Consider the following 17,175-nt stretch of genomic DNA (forward strand, 5'->3'; position numbering starts at 1 on the left):
AGAGGTTTGGGGAGAGGGGATCTGCCTCAGGAGTACAAAGAAAGGGAGGAAACCACAGAGATAGTGGCAGAGGGGCTCTGTAATTTATCACCTGTTGCCCCTGGGCGGTCCTGTATGACAGGAGCCCTGTGACTGTGTATGTGTGTGTGCAGCAGAAGAATGTGTGTATAGGAGATATCGGGAGATCTGTTTCTCTGTCACAAATTATGATGTTTTCATTATTTTATTCATCAACACCAGTTTTTCTATCATGTTTTGGTGAGATCAGTAATACTGTTTGAAGAATCAGTATGCATTTCTTTATGAGATGGCCATTGACATAGTACAATATAGTTTATCTGTCCTAGTCATTGGCTTATGGACTAAATAATCAGGCCTACAGGGAAACATGTTAAACACTAAATGAGGGAGTGCTGTAGCCATTCACTAGTAGAAGAGAGCAGCATCTCATATAAGAGTTCTGTGTGGGAAAGAGAAAGATTATCTATGGTTTAACTGCCACCATGTGGTCAGCTAAAGAATTACAGTATTGCTTGTCAAAATGTTTTAGAACGCATTAATGCAGACTTGCACTTTTTTCTCTACTAAATATGTTATTTAATACGGTTCAAGTTGTAGCTTAACATATCAAAGTATCCACATCCTACTTTTTTATCTTACTGTCTACTTATGAAATTCGTGTACCAGAGTTTATGTACCAGAAACAGTCATAACTATGAAATGTATATTTTGAAACTTTCACACTGTTTATATATTACTAAACCTGTACTCAACTACGCCCTGAAGTTAAACTAAAGTTAGGCTGATCCAGCGCCTGCGGATGAGCTGTGACATTAGTGACCTGTATGCAAGTCTCTGAACTGAACTGATCTCAGATCAGCTCGGAGTGGTTCTAAATCTGCGTAATGACGCAGTCGCGGTTTGACGTGTTGATGGCAAGTTTGATTCAGTTTGTACGAACCGATTCTTATGAACTGTCCGGTTCAATCAACCCAACTACGGATTCAACGATTCTTTGATTCACAAATCAAGTCAACTTTACTCGCATTTCATATACGATGAAGAGGTTCTTAATGTGTCCCAGTGTAGCACTTTATTTTATGATTCTATAAGATTAAAATAGTTTACGGAAAAATCTAATGTACAATTTCTCCCCAACCCCGGACAACACTAAGTTAGTTAGGTTAGCTTACTTGGCAAAGACATGACTGGTGCCCAAAGTTTGCTTCTTTAGTTTCGCAGTAGAGCTACAAGGCTAATATAGCGAATATAAATATCCATAGTCTTTCATCACCTGTTAGCTCGCTAGATTAGCCTGGTAGCTCCACTGCAAAACTAAGCAAACTTCGATGACCAACATATATTCACCAACTTTTAAGTGGGAATTTTTGTACAAAATTTTACGTTGAACCATTCATTTAAAGTCTGAACGATAGTTGGAATTGTATTATGAGTCTTCAGCCTACGAGGATGTAAACATCGAGTTGTGCTACAAAACCATTTCTATTCGGTTAGCTCTTAGGAATCGGTTCGGCCGAAAAGAATCAGTTCACAGGAATGATTCATTCGCAAGTTGAACACAGGTAGTGGTGGAACAGTGAGCGGTGTGGCGGTGGTAGGGAAGGTAGCTAGCCTGCTGGCTAACAGCACTGGAAACGGAGTAACAACAAAGTATTGTGTGGAAGGAAAAACACAAAACTATTACCAGAGCCCAGCTGAGTCCAGGTCGTTTCACAGCGGGGTCGACATGTCAGAGACATACGGTAATGTTGCACACTTTAGCTAGGCAGTCCGCTCATGCGAATAGGCTACTGCAGATGGGCTAGCTGAACTGTTAGCCTGCTAGCTTACTGACACATCAACATAAATCTGTAGTTTTTGACAGCTGGTTCACCAGATAAGACAACAGGCCTGCCTTCAGGTGTCTATAGTGTATGTTGCAGGAGTCCATATACACCATTCATTCAGACCCTGTTCCTCTACAGTGAGAGAGCTTTTGGCGGATTGATGATTTCAACACTGCATCCGCTTCCAAAATGGAAGCTAGCAATCAAGCTAGCCAGCTAGGTTAAGCTAACGACAGTTGTTTTGCGGGTGATAATTTTGTAGTCTGGCTGGGCGGTGTAGTCCATTATGTTTTGTTTCTTCTTCACCTTTTTCAAGTGCACATTTTCTTTTTGATAGAGCTGACATTGTAATAGCGCATCAGTCTGTAATTCGTTATGCGCTAGTTAATTAGCTTGATAGCTGTACAAACATCCAGTGTAACAGCTGTTCACTCCAAACTAGCTGGGCCAAGTATGTTAGTTAGCTAAATAAGCTAATGTTAACGTTACATCACCATCCTCGCTAACATCATTAATGTCAAAACTGGACATGAAGTCCAGTGTTGTGAACAGCACACTGTCCTCGAGTTAGTTTAATACGGTTCTGAATCATTCATAACAGCACCTACGCCGTTTGAAGCAAGCTTGTGCTTACGCGTCTCTCTTAAGTGTGGTTGCTTTTCTGCGGTAGATGAATCACACGACTGATCTAAGACAGAGAAATCATTTTGAAACTGTTTGTTCCTGGTATTGCTCGAAGCAGGGGGGCGTTTGTAGCTCTGATGTGGTAAAGATCAAGTGTGGAAAGGTCAGTACTGGAATCTTTCCCACATTGGAGAGCTACCTTACCTGTCTGATTATTTGAACTTGGTAGTTGCAGAAATGTTTAATCTACGTGTGTGTGTGTGTGTGTATATATATATATATATATATATATATACACACACACACACACACACACACACACACATATATATATATATATATATATATATATATATATATATATATATAGGTGTAACATTCCACAGCACTGCAATTATATATTACACCAATTAATGTTTTGTAGAAAAAGACTACTTTTATTAAAAGTCATTTTTTATGTTAATATAAATAATACAACACTTGATGCCCATATTTCTAGCTTTTTATTAATTGACAGTATTTTCCATCAGAGGTGATTTTTCAGTAGTATAGCATAATTGTTATACCATTAGTAAATACTATCTAGTGTCAAAGTCAAGTGGGGATCATTTATATGCAAAGTTATTGATTGAAAAATCCATTGAGATTGTATTGGATTTCACATTGTTATCTGCCTCATTAAAAGGCCTTAATTCAGATCTATGTGAGATCAAGTCACTTTGAAATCCATATAGGTTGTCTCTGTTTTCTTGCCCATCTTGTGTCTAATTTATTGCCTAATGTGTTTGCACTGTAGTATGATGAAATATTCATGGTGATGTCCGTTTCAGGTTGCTCAACCCCCCCAACCCCCTTCCTCTCTTACTGAAATTGAGCGCTTTTCCTTCTGTTCCTTCTGCTCTTATGCTTTATGCAGATAGTGAATGGTGTATGGCTCTCTCATGTGCTGGAATTGTCCTATTGATCTATTCAGTTTATGCACAGTATGCATGATTCACTTATTGTGCAATGTCAGTAAATCTAATGCTTGGCGATAGTTATCTTTAGCGGTGCCAGGGTGATGATTTTCAGTTCAGTGGTACCTAATAAATAACCATAACATATTATTCCACACATCTGCCCTGTGTGGCCTTTGTGTCTAATACTGTGTGCTTCCAATTACTTGGAAAGAGCAGTTTAAAATATATAAAATAAATATTTCCTTTCTGGAAATGAGTTTTTTGTGTCATGTTCAATAGTGTTTAAGGTGTAGTTTTAAGAGAATAATATTGAACAAAGTGATCCATTTAAAACATCTGTTGCTGTTTTGGGATTGCAAGATTCTTTTTAGTCTAAAGTACTAATACTGAAGAAGTACAAGTTCATTAACTTAAATACTTAGTTAAGTATCTTCGGATACACTAAAAAATGTCATGTATTTGGAAGAATGTCATAATATTGAGGTTTATCAATACCGCCCAGCACTTGGTGTGCCTTATGCGGATGCAGCAAAATATGCCCTGTGGTTCACTTCTTTCTCTTATGTTGTGTGTCATCGTGGTTCATTCTTCTGAACCAACTGACCTGTGACTCTAGAGTCAGGCTCGAATAACACTCTTCTTGCGTGTTTACTTACTAGGAATCCTCTTTTAGTCACTGTAAAGAGGATGTTTTCAGTAAAAGCTCAAAAGTTGTTTGTCAGAGCTACGTGTCTCACACATGTCTCACAAATGTTCTGTGCTGAACAGCCATAGGAAACTTAAGTAGGGCACACACAGTCACTCTGATGCTGTCTCATCATTGAAAGCATGGAAATCCCCTTTCGTTGCACACCAGTTATTCAAATACCTTACCATTTGTTTGAGTGTGCAGAGAGATAAGAACTTTATCATTGTTTCATGAGCCTGGGCATGTTAAAATAGGGAACGTGAATTAGATTTGTCAAGGTTTATGATACGCTGTTGTACAAACGTCAGTAAAAACGCAGCTACTCAAGCGTGCACATTAGACCTGATAAACTATGTGATTGAAATGATTTCCCCTCCCCCCACGTCCTAAGAAAGGGAAGTAGTGCACTCAGTACGTAAGTAGTGCACGCAGCAGTACGTTTGCACTATATAAGCACAGACGTAGTTATAAGAAACTATTATATCTCCTTTATCGGTCATTTAAGGCTCATACAGTGGATGGTGAGGAAGGCCATTGTTGATGAAGGAGGGTATGAGTACACTTGCACCTTTTGATTTTCCATGAAGGAAAGTTTAAGGTCATGTTGTCAGAACACACATACACTCGCACACAATAAACAACCCATAACACACTAAGTTCATTGCTTATAGACAGGATGTTGGTTCAGTTGGTTAAATAACACAGACGAGTAAAGAATTTGTTCCAGTTTTATGCATAGGTCCTTTTCACAAAGTGACTTAGTGACAACAAAGTTAATATAAAAGGGATTTCTCCTATAATTGTTTCATTCTGTTAGAAATTTAAAGTATGATTATCCAGGCTAGTTTAATTTTATGTTTGAAATCTTGACTAATTATTTACTTTAAGTGACTGCAACTTTAGAGCAATGTAGTGGACTTCATTTGCTGCAATGCTAACAGAGGGATTTAGAGGTTTAAAAGCAGTTAACCTCAAACGTAAGCTGATGTAAATGGTTTTTGAAATGCAGAGTGTGAAGAGAAATGTTTTACACATTTGCTGTTACTCTCAGTTTTATTAATGCTCGTACCAAATCATTTGAACCGTTTGAGCAAACAATTGAAACAATTGCCGAGATCTCATTTGAAGTTTTGAAACCCATGTTTCGCACATTGCCTGATGTCATATAGGCTGCATATTGTATCATAAAGGTTTATATATTTGGTATGAACTGACAGCTCAGTGGGAGGTGCATTCCTTTTCACTGCTGGACAACACATACTAATATTGTCTGTGCACAAAATAGAGTCCCTTCGTAAGTTTACAGAGGTGTCAAAACAATCTTTTTCTGCTAAACTTGTTTATTCACGTCATTCAGCTGGTGTTGAGAATTAATCCTAAATATGAAACTCTGTTTTGAGGGTCAAAAAGCACCATAATGCCAAAAAAAGTTATAATAAATTAGGAGTGAGTATTATAATAATGTTTTATAGTATTGTGATAAATTAGGTCACAATATGGCACGATACGTGAACATTGTCAGTTCAAGGACCAACTGCATGTTTCTCTACTTGGAGCATAATTACATAATTATTCTTGTTTGACTGTATTAGTGCTGCACAGTATATGAAATGTTAAATAAAAATAATTGTACTCCTATTTTTTGATCATAGTTTTATAAACGTGGCACTGCTGGGGGATTATGCCTGTTACAAATTATCATACCTCAGAAAATAAATATTGAGATGCATACCGTGTATCATAAAAATGTCTGTTATGTATTTTTGCTATATTGCCCACCAGTAAATATAAATGTCCCTGTCTGTCGCTCTCATTTATTCCAAACTCTTTCCCAAATGACAAACTTTAGTGCTTTGTTAATTATACACAAGAATAAGGCACAGATAATCAGTATTATTGTGTGTAGCAGCAGCAGCAGATGTATAGGTAAAAAGAAGGTGCATTTCAAACACTTGTAGTCTGCCTCGAGTACAAGGGTCCCAAAAGGATAAAAACATTAACCATTGTCTCGCTCATTTGTAGCGTAACTATTCTCCTCTCAATGTCATGCTGTCCATGTCCGTCTTGGGCCCTGTTGTCTATTTAAACTGCTGCTGGCCACATCCGCTGGTGGAATGAATCCTGCCTGTGTTCAGAGCCTTGTGGTTGAGCGGCTGCCCGGCCTACACACACAGATCCCTCCTCTATCAGTAAAAGGGCTTTTGGGACAGGCCATGCTCAGGCAGGTCGGCACCTCGACCCTGTGCTCAGCTGCGTGGGTGGGGTCAAGATTTCAAGTCAGTTTCAGCCTGCCACCACATCTGCGTACCCCTTTAGTGTGCTACTAACATGATGTCACTTGCTGTTGTCAGTGGTAAACAGTGGTACTGTTTTTTGTCATGGCAAAACGTGACGGATTGTGAATGTGTTATTTAGGGATCTGCTTCAGCACTTTACCCACAAGGCTGCCAGCTTGTTGCTTTTCTGTTCTGCTCTTTTCGTTACCGTTCATGGTTGGTTTCGGTCACAGTACTAACTTCCTGAAACTACCAAACTGCTTCCCAAAACTTCTCTATATTACATCTGTACGAACTTCTATTCTGCTGTAGCCTAGATAGTTAAGTCACTAAATGATAGTGTAGTGCCATTGTTTGGAACAATACTAAGACCTTGGCTTGTAGGCCTGTCACAGTTGTTATTAAATAATAGTCTGATTGCAGTTATTTGAGCTGATTGCAGTTATTTTACACAATTGTTAGCTTTTACAGTCATATGTCAGTATTGTATTGCAACAAACACAATGTGAATTGGGTGTTTCTTCATCCATTCAGTTGCTGCAAATACATGTAAATAAAAGAGAGCAGAAAATTTATTTAATTGAAGCATGTCATAAATTCTAGGAAAACAACAATAATTCTGACTTCAGACTGGTGCTGTGACATTTTAAGAGGGCAGCAGTAAGTAATGTTTGTTTTAAACAGGTTAGCTAATCAGTCAGCTTTAGGTGTGTACGTTAATATACAGTGAACAAAAAAGACCATGTTCATTGTAGTTGCTAAGGCAATTAATTGTCAGCTAAAATTTCATTGTGACAGATTGTGACCTATTTGCTTGTTTACCTGCCGTGAGATTGTCAGTGCGAGGTTTCAAAAACAAATTCCCCACCCAAAAGAAGTAGCAGCTTAACACCGTAAACTGCTCAGCATCTAGAAACCTAAAAGCATGCACTCTTAAAAAAAAATATATATATATATATATGTGTGTGTATGTATATGTATGTGTATATATATATATATATATATATATATATATATAAACATACACACACACACACACACACACACTTTTGTATGTATAAATCTCTAGCAAAATTCAGTTACCACAGAGAATTTATATAGGTCTCTGTACTTAGAACAGAAACTAACTCTAAAGACATTGCTCATTGGTTTCTCATTGTTATGAGCAGGTTCTGAGTCAACAGGGTTTCTGTTCTTGGAGTAAGTACATGTAAAATTATTGTCCATGGTAATCGACCATATGTTACTGATGTGGAAGATAGAGATTAGGTTGAAAAATACTGAAGTGTTCCTGTAAAGCACTAACCACTGAGAGGTTCTTCAGGGAACGAAAAGTTCATCTCTAAAGCACCGTTTATTGTGTGGAGTAAAGTTATTGTATCAGACCTCACAAAAAAGTAAAAAAAAATGTATACAATAAAGGTAGAGAAAGATTGAAGGATGATCCTTAGATAATAAACTGGTTGGAGGTAGAACAAAGACAGGCTTCTAGCACTCTCTATCTGCGATTGTCTTATTGATTTTTTTTTCTCCCCTGCTCTTTCTCTCATCTCTCTTCTCTCTGCCTTTTTCTTCCTCTCTGTTCTCTGATCTCTCTCTTATGGTTTCAGATTTCCTGTTCAAGTTCCTTGTGATTGGCAGCGCAGGGACTGGAAAATCCTGCCTCCTTCACCAGTTCATCGAGAACAAGTGTAAGGGCTTACTGATACTTTACTACACACACACATTCTCACACTCTGAGGCTTTAATTAAATAATGACCTTTAATTCCCTTAAGTGTCAGCAACATGAGAGAAAGGCCTTGTCTGTTAAGCTCTTTGAAGGAACAGTAGTTTTGAATGCTTCTGAAATGTGAATAAGGCACTTAAAGTGAGATCATCTAAAAAGGCGAGTGAAAAGTGCACCGTCAGGTAGCATAGCAAATTCCCTGCTGACATGTTCTATGCAGAAATGTAGAAATTGATCATAGCGAACTCTGTCTTTCATTCACCTAAAAGATGAAAAAACATGGCTTAACAGCGGAAAGGTTCTGTGGACCAGTTAGCGTTGTGCAGCTTTTTAATGATCCATGAGCAAAATTAAGTCTGGCCAAATATTTATTTTAAACTGAATCTCAAATTGATTCAGCATAAAGAAGAATAGACAACTTAATACTTTAACAATTAAGGCAAATGAAGTAACAATGTATGATGTTTCAGTCAAACAAGACTCCAATCACACTATCGGCGTGGAATTTGGCTCCAGAGTCGTCAACGTTGGTGGCAAAACAGTCAAACTGCAGATCTGGGACACGGCAGGGCAGGAACGCTTCAGGTAAACCATATTATTAATTGCTGTGGGTGATGGCAAGTCTTAATACTGTTGGATATTGAATAATCTAATCTATTTGTGATTTTTCATAGGTCAGTGACTCGCAGCTATTACCGTGGGGCAGCTGGGGCACTTCTTGTCTATGACATCACAAGGTAAGAGAGAACCATCAAGGGTCACTTTTGGGTTTAGGTTTAGTCTACCTGAACCTGAACTAGTAGATCACCAAGCGATTTCAGTTTAGCACTGAGAAAAAAAATAATGCATTGAATTGAAATTTAAAATAGGATTGCAGATACACCCCTCTGTGTCTTCTGTGGGTCTCTTATTTACTGTCTTTCATGGAAACCATTGTCAAGACTAGGCCTCGTAAGTGCAACTGATCAGAGTAAAGTGGGCGAGGAGGAGGAGGAGGTGGTTATGCTATGCATGCATCCATGGTCAAATGACAGTACTTTTGCTGATTGCTTATAAATTTTAAAAATATTTTGTTTATTTATTTATTTTTTTATTGTAATTAATTTTGATAGAGGATTATCACAGTGGGCACTGAAAACGTTTTATTCTGCACATACACGTATCCAGTCTCTGAAGAATTGAAGTCATTTTCAACACATGGAATATCAAAAATAGCAACAAATCTTATCATATAAAATCTGAAAGCATTGTTACTCCAATGCAAGGTTACTTTTGCCTGACATTTTACATAATTAAACACTAGCATGTGAGGGATCTAGGGGTGCAAAACTGCATGGAATTATTGAGACGTAGGTAGAACCACCTGTTCACTTCTATGGCAGTAACATATCTAGAGGGTGGCAGTAGTGCTTTATTTGATAAGCTCTGGGTCCCCTTTGCGCTGTCTTAGTAATAGAGATGGAGGGAACGGCGTGATGTAGAGTGACAGGATTGTAATAAAGTGTCATCTTCAGGCAGGCAGCAGCCCAGAAGAGATCTAGTCTATTATATCTTGTCTATTGCATTGACTGGGCTGCGAGCAGAAACTCGAAGACGAAGGCTGAGGGAGGGGAGGAACTAGAGTGTTGGATTAAGTGTGTTGTGGTATTGTTCAATAAAGAAAGGATGTATGTGTGTGAGTTAACAGCTGCAGCCCAAGCGTGCACCCAATGCCTTGCTCATGAAAAAATATTCTCTTAAAACATTCTCTTATCCTTGCCGTCAGCATGGTCTTATGGTTACCATGGTGAGTGATGACTCAGTCAAAACAAGTTTCCTGACAGAGAAATGTATGGTGCAAGATGAGTCAGTCACAGATTATTTAACTGTTTTATTTTTTTAAAACATTCAGGTGTCTCAATCATTTAGTCAGAAAGTTTTGAAATAATGATGACTAATCTATACAAAAATGAGGTATAGTTCAGCACTAACCATTTACAATATTAACCTAATTAATACTGCATGCAAGCTGTCCAACTATGACTCTATCCAAAAGTATCTAGACACTCTTTTCAATAAGTGGATTCATCTTTTCAGCACCAATAAACCCTTTTTCACACTTCTGTTTTCCATGCCACAGGGGTCATCATAGTAGGAAAAAACATTACAGCAGCAGCAGTGTTTACGAATAAGAATGTAGAGACATTTGTCCTTTACATTGTCTCTGATGTAGAAGACCTGCTTATTTTTACATCAATATTAAGGTATTTACCTAAAGACATCATTTGTTTGGTGGAGCAGTTTTCATTTCCAGAGAGGAGCAAGCTTTACAAGGTCTACAAGCTTTTCTTTGAAAGTTACCTGCATGACTACAAAGCTAACTAAGGTAACATCACTCTTTTCTGTTCAAAAACGGTTTTTACCTTCTTTATACTGCTCGCCCATCCATTGCTGAAGCTGCATGTGCCAGTAGGCTTCTAATAATGTAGACCATGTGAAGCTTGCTCCTCTCTGAAAATGAAAACTGCTCCACCGAACAACCAACATCTTTTGTGGAAAAGTTAGGTAGCTTTTAGGTTAGGTACCTTTTATAATAATGTAAAAATAAGTGAGTCCTCTCCGTTCTCATTCTTAAACACATAGCTCGTGTAATCTCCTCAGAAAAGCATTTCCAGTAGTTGTGATGCTCTAGAGCAGCTGCACATGAGCCTAAGCTTACCATGCCAAGTACCAAGTGTCAGCTAGAGCGGTATAAAGCCTCCCAGCACTAGGCTATGGAGCAGTGGAACTGCGTTCTCTGGAGTGACGGAGCACCATCCAACACCTTTACCATGAGTTGGAGTAGAGCACTAATCATCTTACACCAGTACCTGACCTCACTAATGCTCTTGCGGCTGAATGCAATGAAACCCTCACAGCAATGTTCTAACATCTAGTGTAAAACATTCCCAGATGAGAGAGAGAGTGGCAGAAGGAGAAAGTTTTCTTTGCATTTTCCTGGGTGAAGGAAGCAGTGAATCAAAATGGCAGAATTAATTTTAAGCAGTATGGCTCATATTTTGTTGTGTCTGTGTCTCGTTAGTCGAGAGACCTACAACGCTCTGACTAACTGGCTGACTGATGCACGGACATTGGCCAGCCCCAACATTGTCATCATCCTGTGTGGGAACAAGAAGGATCTGGATGCAGATCGTGAGGTCACATTCCTAGAAGCGTCTCGCTTTGCTCAAGAAAACGGTGAGCACCCAATAATGCCATTTTGGTTCTTTGAGATCAAAGTTTAGTTACTTCCCAAATCCAACTATTCACAGATGCTCCTGAAAACATTAGTTAGCTAGTAAGGGTGTACAATATATTAGTGGCTTATGTTATTTGCAGATAAATCTGAAAATTTCATTATTATTATCGGTCCAGTAGTGAGATTACCAGTGGTTTGCAATATAGCAAGGCAGAAATGCACCAAAGACTTTCAGTACCACTAATCCAAATTTGAAAATTCATTATTCCAAAGATTTATATAGCCTAAAGCATATGATGCAGTTAGCATATTTAGAGTTTGAACCGGTCTTGCTTGCTTGCTGTACTTCTTATGGATTGTACTGTGAACTTTGTTTGAAATGCAAAAAAAAAAACAACTATATTTTATTGGTATCAGTATCAGCAACAACAAGATGTAGGTTGTGGTTACTTTTGTCCACCCAAAAATTTTGTTCCCTATTAGCTACATTAAATGTGATCAAGAGGGTAATTCTTGAAGAGCGGGTTTGGATTTGACCTGAAATGTATTTGCATCTTGTATTTTATTTAATAGTGTTGAGTTTATTGGAAGACTTTGATTTAATGGTTTTGCATGAAACACTGTGTTGGGTGAATTTTCAAAGATGGGTCAATCTGTGTTATTACTTGTACTTTTCAAGCAGGACAGATAGACCTCTTCTCAGTCATTTCATTTACTGATTGTTACTTGCCTTTTTTGCCATAGAGTTGATGTTTTTGGAGACAAGTGCTTTGACTGGGGAAAATGTGGAGGAGGCCTTTCTTAAATGTGCCCGCACAATTCTTAACAAGATAGAGTCTGGTAAGAGAAAAATCTACAGAAGCTAAAAGAGATCCGTCCAGAATGGTTACAGATGTTTCCTAATGCCTCTTTATCAGGATAATATTTGATGATGAACAATTGTAGTTGAAATTCTATATTCAGAGAACTCTTTGTATGTGATTATGATTTAATCCCGTTATATAAGCAGCTGAGAGTGTAAGGAAACAGAGAAACCTTTGTTGATCGGTGTTTGATCTTGTATGTCTGTCCCTCATCTTTGTGTGTTTGGGTGTGTGTGTACACGTACAGGTGAACTGGATCCTGAACGAATGGGCTCTGGTATTCAGTATGGTGATGCATCTCTGAGGCAGTTGAGGCAGCCGCGGGGATCTGCTGCACAGACCAAGCAGCAGTGTAACTGCTAGGGGTCGGCCCCGTTCCCTTCCCACTCCCTGACTCTCTACACATTACCTCCCCCGCTTTAGGTGAATGCAGACCTTCAAATGCAGTGCTTCACTGTCCAGTCTTTAATTAAATTGAGTATTACCTTAATGTCCTACCCTCTTTTAGTGCTTCACAGATTTACACTGGGAAAAGCTACAGGCTGTAGTGTACAGTTAATACCCAGATAATGTAATCAAAGCCCTTAATGATGAAGTTTAGAAGATAAGGAGCCATCAAAAATCACTGCAGTTTTCAAACTTGCAGAAACTCAGGCAATAGATAGTAAGGTCTGCAGTATATAGTGTAATAAAAAGTGAACTGAGATAATGAGTTTGAAACTGCTCATCTAGTGTTGTTTTTATGCTTTGTACCACACTGGAAGAGCCTAAAATACAGTGAAGATTCAGTTATCCCTCTTTTGAATGCATTTAGACTTACATCTCTCTCTTCTCTCCCTCATCTCTCTCAGCTCCGGGTGTCTCTGGGTTTGCAGGTTAACTCCCCTTCCTCTGTCCCACTGCAACCCTCCACACCCAGACACATCTGGATCGTTTCTTATGAAGTCCATCTGCAACCTTCGCCCACTGACCTTGGGGAGTGCGCGGCTGGTCTTGGAGTGGTGACCCTGACCGAGTGTGTGGGGCTGGGAGATATGGCCAGTAGAGGTGACTGACTAGCGAGACTGCAGCCTTGGTGGCCTGGGGGAAGGGTGCTTTGTAGGGACCTTGCAGATTTAACCTTATCCTGTGATTTTCATGTGTATATACACAATCACACTCACATTGTTTGTGTAGATAAACAGCCATCAACCCCTCTCTGCCCTGGGAAAAACAAATCAGAGAGAAGCACAGGTAATAATATTCTTTATTGATATAAAGTCTTAAACAAAATTAACATCCATTAGTCAATTATTGCAAATCCCAAGATTAAAAAGAGTAATAATTTAAGTTGTGCTTGGGTTTTTCCCCTGCTTAATAAATATGCTGAGCAAACTTGAAGGGGTTGCTGGAGAAAGTAACACATTTGCTGTTTCCATGAATACCCACGCACATCCCCAGCTTTGAGGAAATGTTGCTCATAAAGTACAGTCGACACTCTGTGTTGTGCATTTACTGTAAGTTCCCTTTTATGCCTTGTATGATTATATACCCTGTAAGTCCTTGTGTTGGCTAAGCACCTAAAGGGAAATTTTCCAGTTAGCATTCTTGAAGCACAAGCAAGGGGAGATGGTAGATCATGTGAACTGGCCCTTGAGACACCCTTGGTCACCCTTATCTGGTGCATATCAGATGTTAACTGCAGCCCTGGCATAGTTTGGGCCACAAAGGCTATCTTAATGATGACCTGCACAAGCCATTTTGCCCTGCTCTTCCTCCATGGAACTGGTGTCCATTTAATGTAATCTGAATTAGCTAGCTGTATAACTTTTACTCACGTGCAACATACTGCGAGCCTCTTGGGCCCAGAATGGACTGATTTTATTTTCCTGTTTTAGCCTTAGTGAGAGATTTCTTTATGTCATACAGCTCAGTCTCTCTGTAAAAAAGCTGTAAAGAGGCCCCAAAAATATAGCACCCTAACTGACCTCAAGGCCCCACCCACAAATGCATTCTTTTATAGCAACAGCTTGGACAAGCTTTATTGAACGCTGACAGTTTATTCAACCTATTGTAACACACTTCAGGTGTCTAGTTTAATATTGAATTTCCAGTTTAACATGCTGTGCTACTAAACTGGATTGTGTAGCTAACCGAAACTAGGTATTTTGGAAATGATGAATTTGAAAACAAATTAATACATTTAAAAATATATATCCAAGCCTAACAGTGTTAGTGTGTGCCTTGTCAAACACACAAAATAAATACCATTTTAAATTTAAAGATACAATTTGAAATTAATAACAGTCTAAATGTAGGATTTTTTTTTAAATTAGGTTGAATGGATTTTTTCCCAATGTTCTATGAAGTTTCTCCAACCACAAAACAGTAGCTACAAAAGAACACATTTGTGAGTGGAGCATAGGTAGGTCGATTAATGAGGTTGATTCCAGTAGTAAAGTGCTTATGTGCAGTTCATTGAGAATGCATGGAAAAACCTGAGTCGTGATTTCTAGAGTACTGAAAGTGCATATTTGTAGTATATTGTGTATCCCAAAAGATTACGGAGGCTGATTTTTGCACTGTGTGCTGAGCTAAGAACCATCGCACAGCGCAGTGACTGGAAACCATCCTCATAAGGCCACTTGACCGACATGAATGATCAAACAAGACTAATTAAAAGAGGGTATTATTCCTGAGTTTAATGATCTGCCAGACAGGCTTGTTGTGGGTGTGGCAACACACAGCTGATTACAGGCGATGACCAGCACAGTGCCCTGCCCTCTCCCACCTTACTGAATCGCATCCCCATTCCCCATAACCAACACAGTCAAGCCCATTTCAGCCTCTGTGTTTTAAAAATACCATCTCTGTGATGTGTGGTGGTTCTTCTGTTTTTTGTTTTTTGTTTTTTTTTCTCTGCAAGTGCACTTTTTTTGACTGTTTATATACTGTACCTATAGAATTGTAAAATTTATAGTAATTTAAATATATGCTGTAATGAAAATTATTCAAGGAGGGATCATTCCTTACTAAAGAACAACTGAGCTAAGTCCGACACCATTTCAGTGGTCCGAAATGAAGAAATAACTGTATGTGCTATATATAGTATATACGTATGTACTATACGCACTGGGCAAGGAGATTTCATGTATTATGATAAACTAGGCAGTGTGCCTTTGGCAAAGAACGTAGCCTCAGTTCACTAACAATGCAAACCCAAGTCTTAATCATTTTGAAAGGGTTACATTTAATCGAGAAGGTGGTGCGTTCATCGTTCTGCCTCAACTATTCTGAAATGCTGTTGTATGACATGGTGCTTGTCTTTGTTGAAACCACTTAATAATAATAATGACTGGACAGACTCCAACCACTATTTCTTGATTAGTAAATAACAAAGTTGACATGAATCTAGCACGTGTGCATTGGCAAGTGAGTTTAAAACTGGTTCTAAACCACCACAAGGATCTTAAATATGACTGCCTGACTTTGAGGTACATGAAAGTACTGCTGACTAAGCCGACTAAAATGAGTTGTATGTTACTGTATTTAACTGGTTTTGGTAGCAGTGTCTGTGACTACATCTCTCTGAACTCTAGAGTTCAAAGAGTTGCCCAAATACTGCAGAAACTCAGTTGTTGCTTAGTAACCAGTGTGATTTTGTTCATCCATAAATACTGTATATCTGAATCATCTATGCTGTAAATAAGATTGAACTTGTCTATTGAATTGTTTTGGGGGGAGTGTGCTTGTTAATTTTAAGGATTATAAGTAAAGTTTGCTTTTTTATGTTACATGAAGAATGAGGGTTTCTTTGGTGTCCATTCCATTTTATATATGCTTTCATCTTCTGTAGAAATGTGAATACACACCTTTATGTTCGTTTGGAAAATGTTTATTTCCTGAGAAACATCCTTTTACCTTAGTATTGTTTATTACTAATACAGATGAAATATCTTTGAAGACGGGTGCAGGAAGAGTCCAGTTTTGCCTGCTTAGTGTGAAAACTGTGTTTAAACTTCAACTGTGATGAAGATGTAAGCATTTGGTCTGGTTAAACTATCAACTGTGCCTTCTTTCTATGCTCAGAAACTGTAAAAGAACACTTCACCATAACACAAGTGAAGGCAAACTCATTCAGGACTAGTTAGCATGCTCTCATTTGCTGGTTGCTTTCATATCGCTAAATTATCAATGCTGGCTTTTAGTTATTAAGAAATAACTGAAAGACAGTTTTGCAGGACTAAAGGGAATTCTTTTAAATAAGTAAATATTGGCAGAGTTTCAAAATTATATTTTTATTTTTACACCTTGAGTATACCATTTAAATGACCTTTGCTGGTGTAACAGCCCCCTTTCCACCAGTAGATGGTGGTGCAGTACAGCTAAACTTCTTCACCATAGCTCTACATTAGACATTCTATACTCTCAGGGCAAACCATTTAGTTTAGCAGCTTAATTGAAATGAATTACAAACATCTCAGAGCCAAAATGAAACCAATCAACTGAACATTATTTCATATTTTATTTGTCTCATTTCTGTGGGTTTACATATTGATACGAATACACCGAGTGGAAACATTTCCTTCAGTCTGTCATCTCACAAGGACAAGTGCATAAGATTGGATATTTCAGACAAAGGCAAAAGGAACAATGAGGAAAAACAATTAAAATACAAAAAAAAAGAAAATACCTCATGAAACTAACAGTTAAGGACCAGTTTCAGATGCAGATTAAACCTAGAGCACAACCAAAAATACTCAGTGATTTAGGAATAACTCTCCTCAGAACTAAGCTTAATCAGTATCCAGAAAACCAGTCCAAAGAGACTCAAGGCTGAACAGAGTGGTTGCTATGGAACCACTAGTACAGGGAGCAGTGCCACAGAAGTTGGAGATAAAAGTAAATGCAGTCTTTTGTCGTGGGTTCTTCCTTTGAGAGCCGTAAGATCTGTTCAGCCTTGCTTGCTAAACAAGCTCCGCATCAGTGTATGCC

General features: G+C 38.5%; 1 protein-coding gene across 1 annotated transcript; it reads left to right on the forward strand.

The window, feature by feature from the left end:
- The first annotated feature begins 1,563 nt into the window (after positions 1–1,563).
- rab4b (RAB4B, member RAS oncogene family) lies at positions 1,564–16,061 on the forward strand. Its single transcript, XM_036563681.1, has 8 exons — positions 1,564–1,763; positions 8,005–8,085; positions 8,592–8,706; positions 8,796–8,858; positions 11,183–11,337; positions 12,083–12,178; positions 12,449–12,624; positions 13,053–16,061. Exons 1-7 carry the CDS (start codon positions 1,748–1,750, stop codon positions 12,562–12,564), a joined length of 642 nt encoding a protein of 213 aa, XP_036419574.1. The 5' UTR covers positions 1,564–1,747; the 3' UTR covers positions 12,565–12,624; positions 13,053–16,061.
- The last annotated feature ends 1,114 nt before the right edge of the window (positions 16,062–17,175 follow it).

The sequence above is a fragment of the Colossoma macropomum genome, unplaced genomic scaffold, assembly GCF_904425465.1.
Source record: "Colossoma macropomum unplaced genomic scaffold, Colossoma_macropomum, whole genome shotgun sequence".
Taxonomy (NCBI): domain Eukaryota; kingdom Metazoa; phylum Chordata; class Actinopteri; order Characiformes; family Serrasalmidae; genus Colossoma; species Colossoma macropomum.

Bases quoted from the DNA above. Each gene is read 5' to 3' on its own strand.
- rab4b (XM_036563681.1), top strand. The intron at 11,338-12,082 runs GTGAGCACCCAA...TTTTTGCCATAG, and splicing joins TCGCTTTGCTCAAGAAAACG to AGTTGATGTTTTTGGAGACA. The intron at 12,179-12,448 runs GTAAGAGAAAAA...GTACACGTACAG, and splicing joins TCTTAACAAGATAGAGTCTG to GTGAACTGGATCCTGAACGA.